The following is a 1364-nucleotide window of genomic DNA, read 5'->3' as shown; positions in this document are numbered from 1 at the left end:
TGAGCCACCATGTGGTTGCTGGGATTTGAACTCCGGACCTTTGGAAGAGCAGTCGGGTGCTCTTACCCACTGAGCCATCTCACCAGCCCCCTGGATACAGCTCTTATAATAGAACAATAAATAATATTATAACAATTATAAAAATATTTGAACAGTAAAAAAACGGTATCTACTTCAACAAAGCCCATTTACTCTGTAACAAGTTTTCAAAAGACAACTATACTATCTTCATCTAGGAAGGATCAAACTTACAATTAAGATCTGTGTACTTTCCCTCCAGAGCTTGAACATATGCTTCATATTGTTTCCATCTAAGTAAAAAGCAAATTCATATTAGTGGTTATGTTGAAATTACCTTTATTAAATATACTAGAAAAGCATACCCATAATCCTAAGAGTAAAAACTGTGCTGGATTATTTTTAACTTTGACATAATTATAAACATAGTTTAATGAGCAACACATTCATTAGCTTTACTGTTTCTTCGCAATTTACAGAAGATAGGTAAGGCAAAGAACATATATAGGTTAGGCATGATGGTAACTGGCCTACAATCCTAGTTACCTATAGAGATCTAGGCCAGCTTGGCACCTTAGCAAGACTATCTCATACTAAAACAAAAAGGAACCAGGTAGTGGTAACTTTAATCTCAGCACTGGGATGGAGGCCCGCATGGTTGGTTTATTGAGTTCTAGGACAGCAAGGACTACATATAGAAACCCGGTCTTGAAAAGCCTAGGGGTAGGGGTAGGGGTGGGGGTGGAGGTGGAGGTGGGGGTAGGGATCATCCTTTGAAATTGTATTGAAATAAGACTACTGGGCAGATTATAGTATACCCTTGTATTTCTAATATTCAGAAGACTGAGGGAGATCTCCAATTTGAGGCCAACTTGAGTGTACCCTGTTTCAGAAAAACACCCATTCCTATAGTTTTTAGTAAAAACTTACTGTATATGGGCTCACATTTGCCATGGTACACATGTAGAAGAGGCTAAGGAATAGTCTTGTAGAGTTTTTTTTTCTTTCCAGCTTCATGTGGGCTCCAGGGATTAAGCTTAGGCTACAGCTAGGTCTACACAGAGAGGGCCTTTACCCACTGAACCATTATGCCCTCCCTGAGCTTGCTGATTTATAAAACTAAACACATTCTCTAGCAAGGTATATATTAAATATAAATGCTTCCTGTGTAACTAATCTGAGTATTTTAGCTCTAAAAGAAAATTTGGTCGATGTCAATCTATAAATCACCTAAACTAACATTATAGTTCTTGCTTACATACTGAAGAAACATAGGAAACATATCCAAAAAATATTTCAAGTGACTTGAGGCTGTATTAACATTAAAAAAAAAAAAAAAAAAAAGT

The 1364-nt window shown here is 36.9% G+C and overlaps 1 protein-coding gene across 1 annotated transcript in view; it reads right to left on the bottom strand.

Moving 5' to 3' along the window:
• Wtap (WT1 associated protein) overlaps positions 1 to 1364 on the bottom strand; it is a 26127-nt gene that overhangs the window by 15999 nt on the left and 8764 nt on the right. The window contains exon 4 of the mRNA XM_029533183.1: positions 253 to 311. Within this exon, the coding sequence (XP_029389043.1) occupies positions 253 to 311 (59 nt within the window). The remainder of the gene's footprint in view (positions 1 to 252; positions 312 to 1364) is intronic.

The sequence above is a fragment of the Mus pahari genome, chromosome 21 (genome assembly GCF_900095145.1).
Source record: "Mus pahari chromosome 21, PAHARI_EIJ_v1.1, whole genome shotgun sequence".
In the NCBI taxonomy this organism is placed as follows: domain Eukaryota; kingdom Metazoa; phylum Chordata; class Mammalia; order Rodentia; family Muridae; genus Mus; species Mus pahari.
This window is presented reverse-complemented; position numbering and strand designations above follow the sequence as displayed.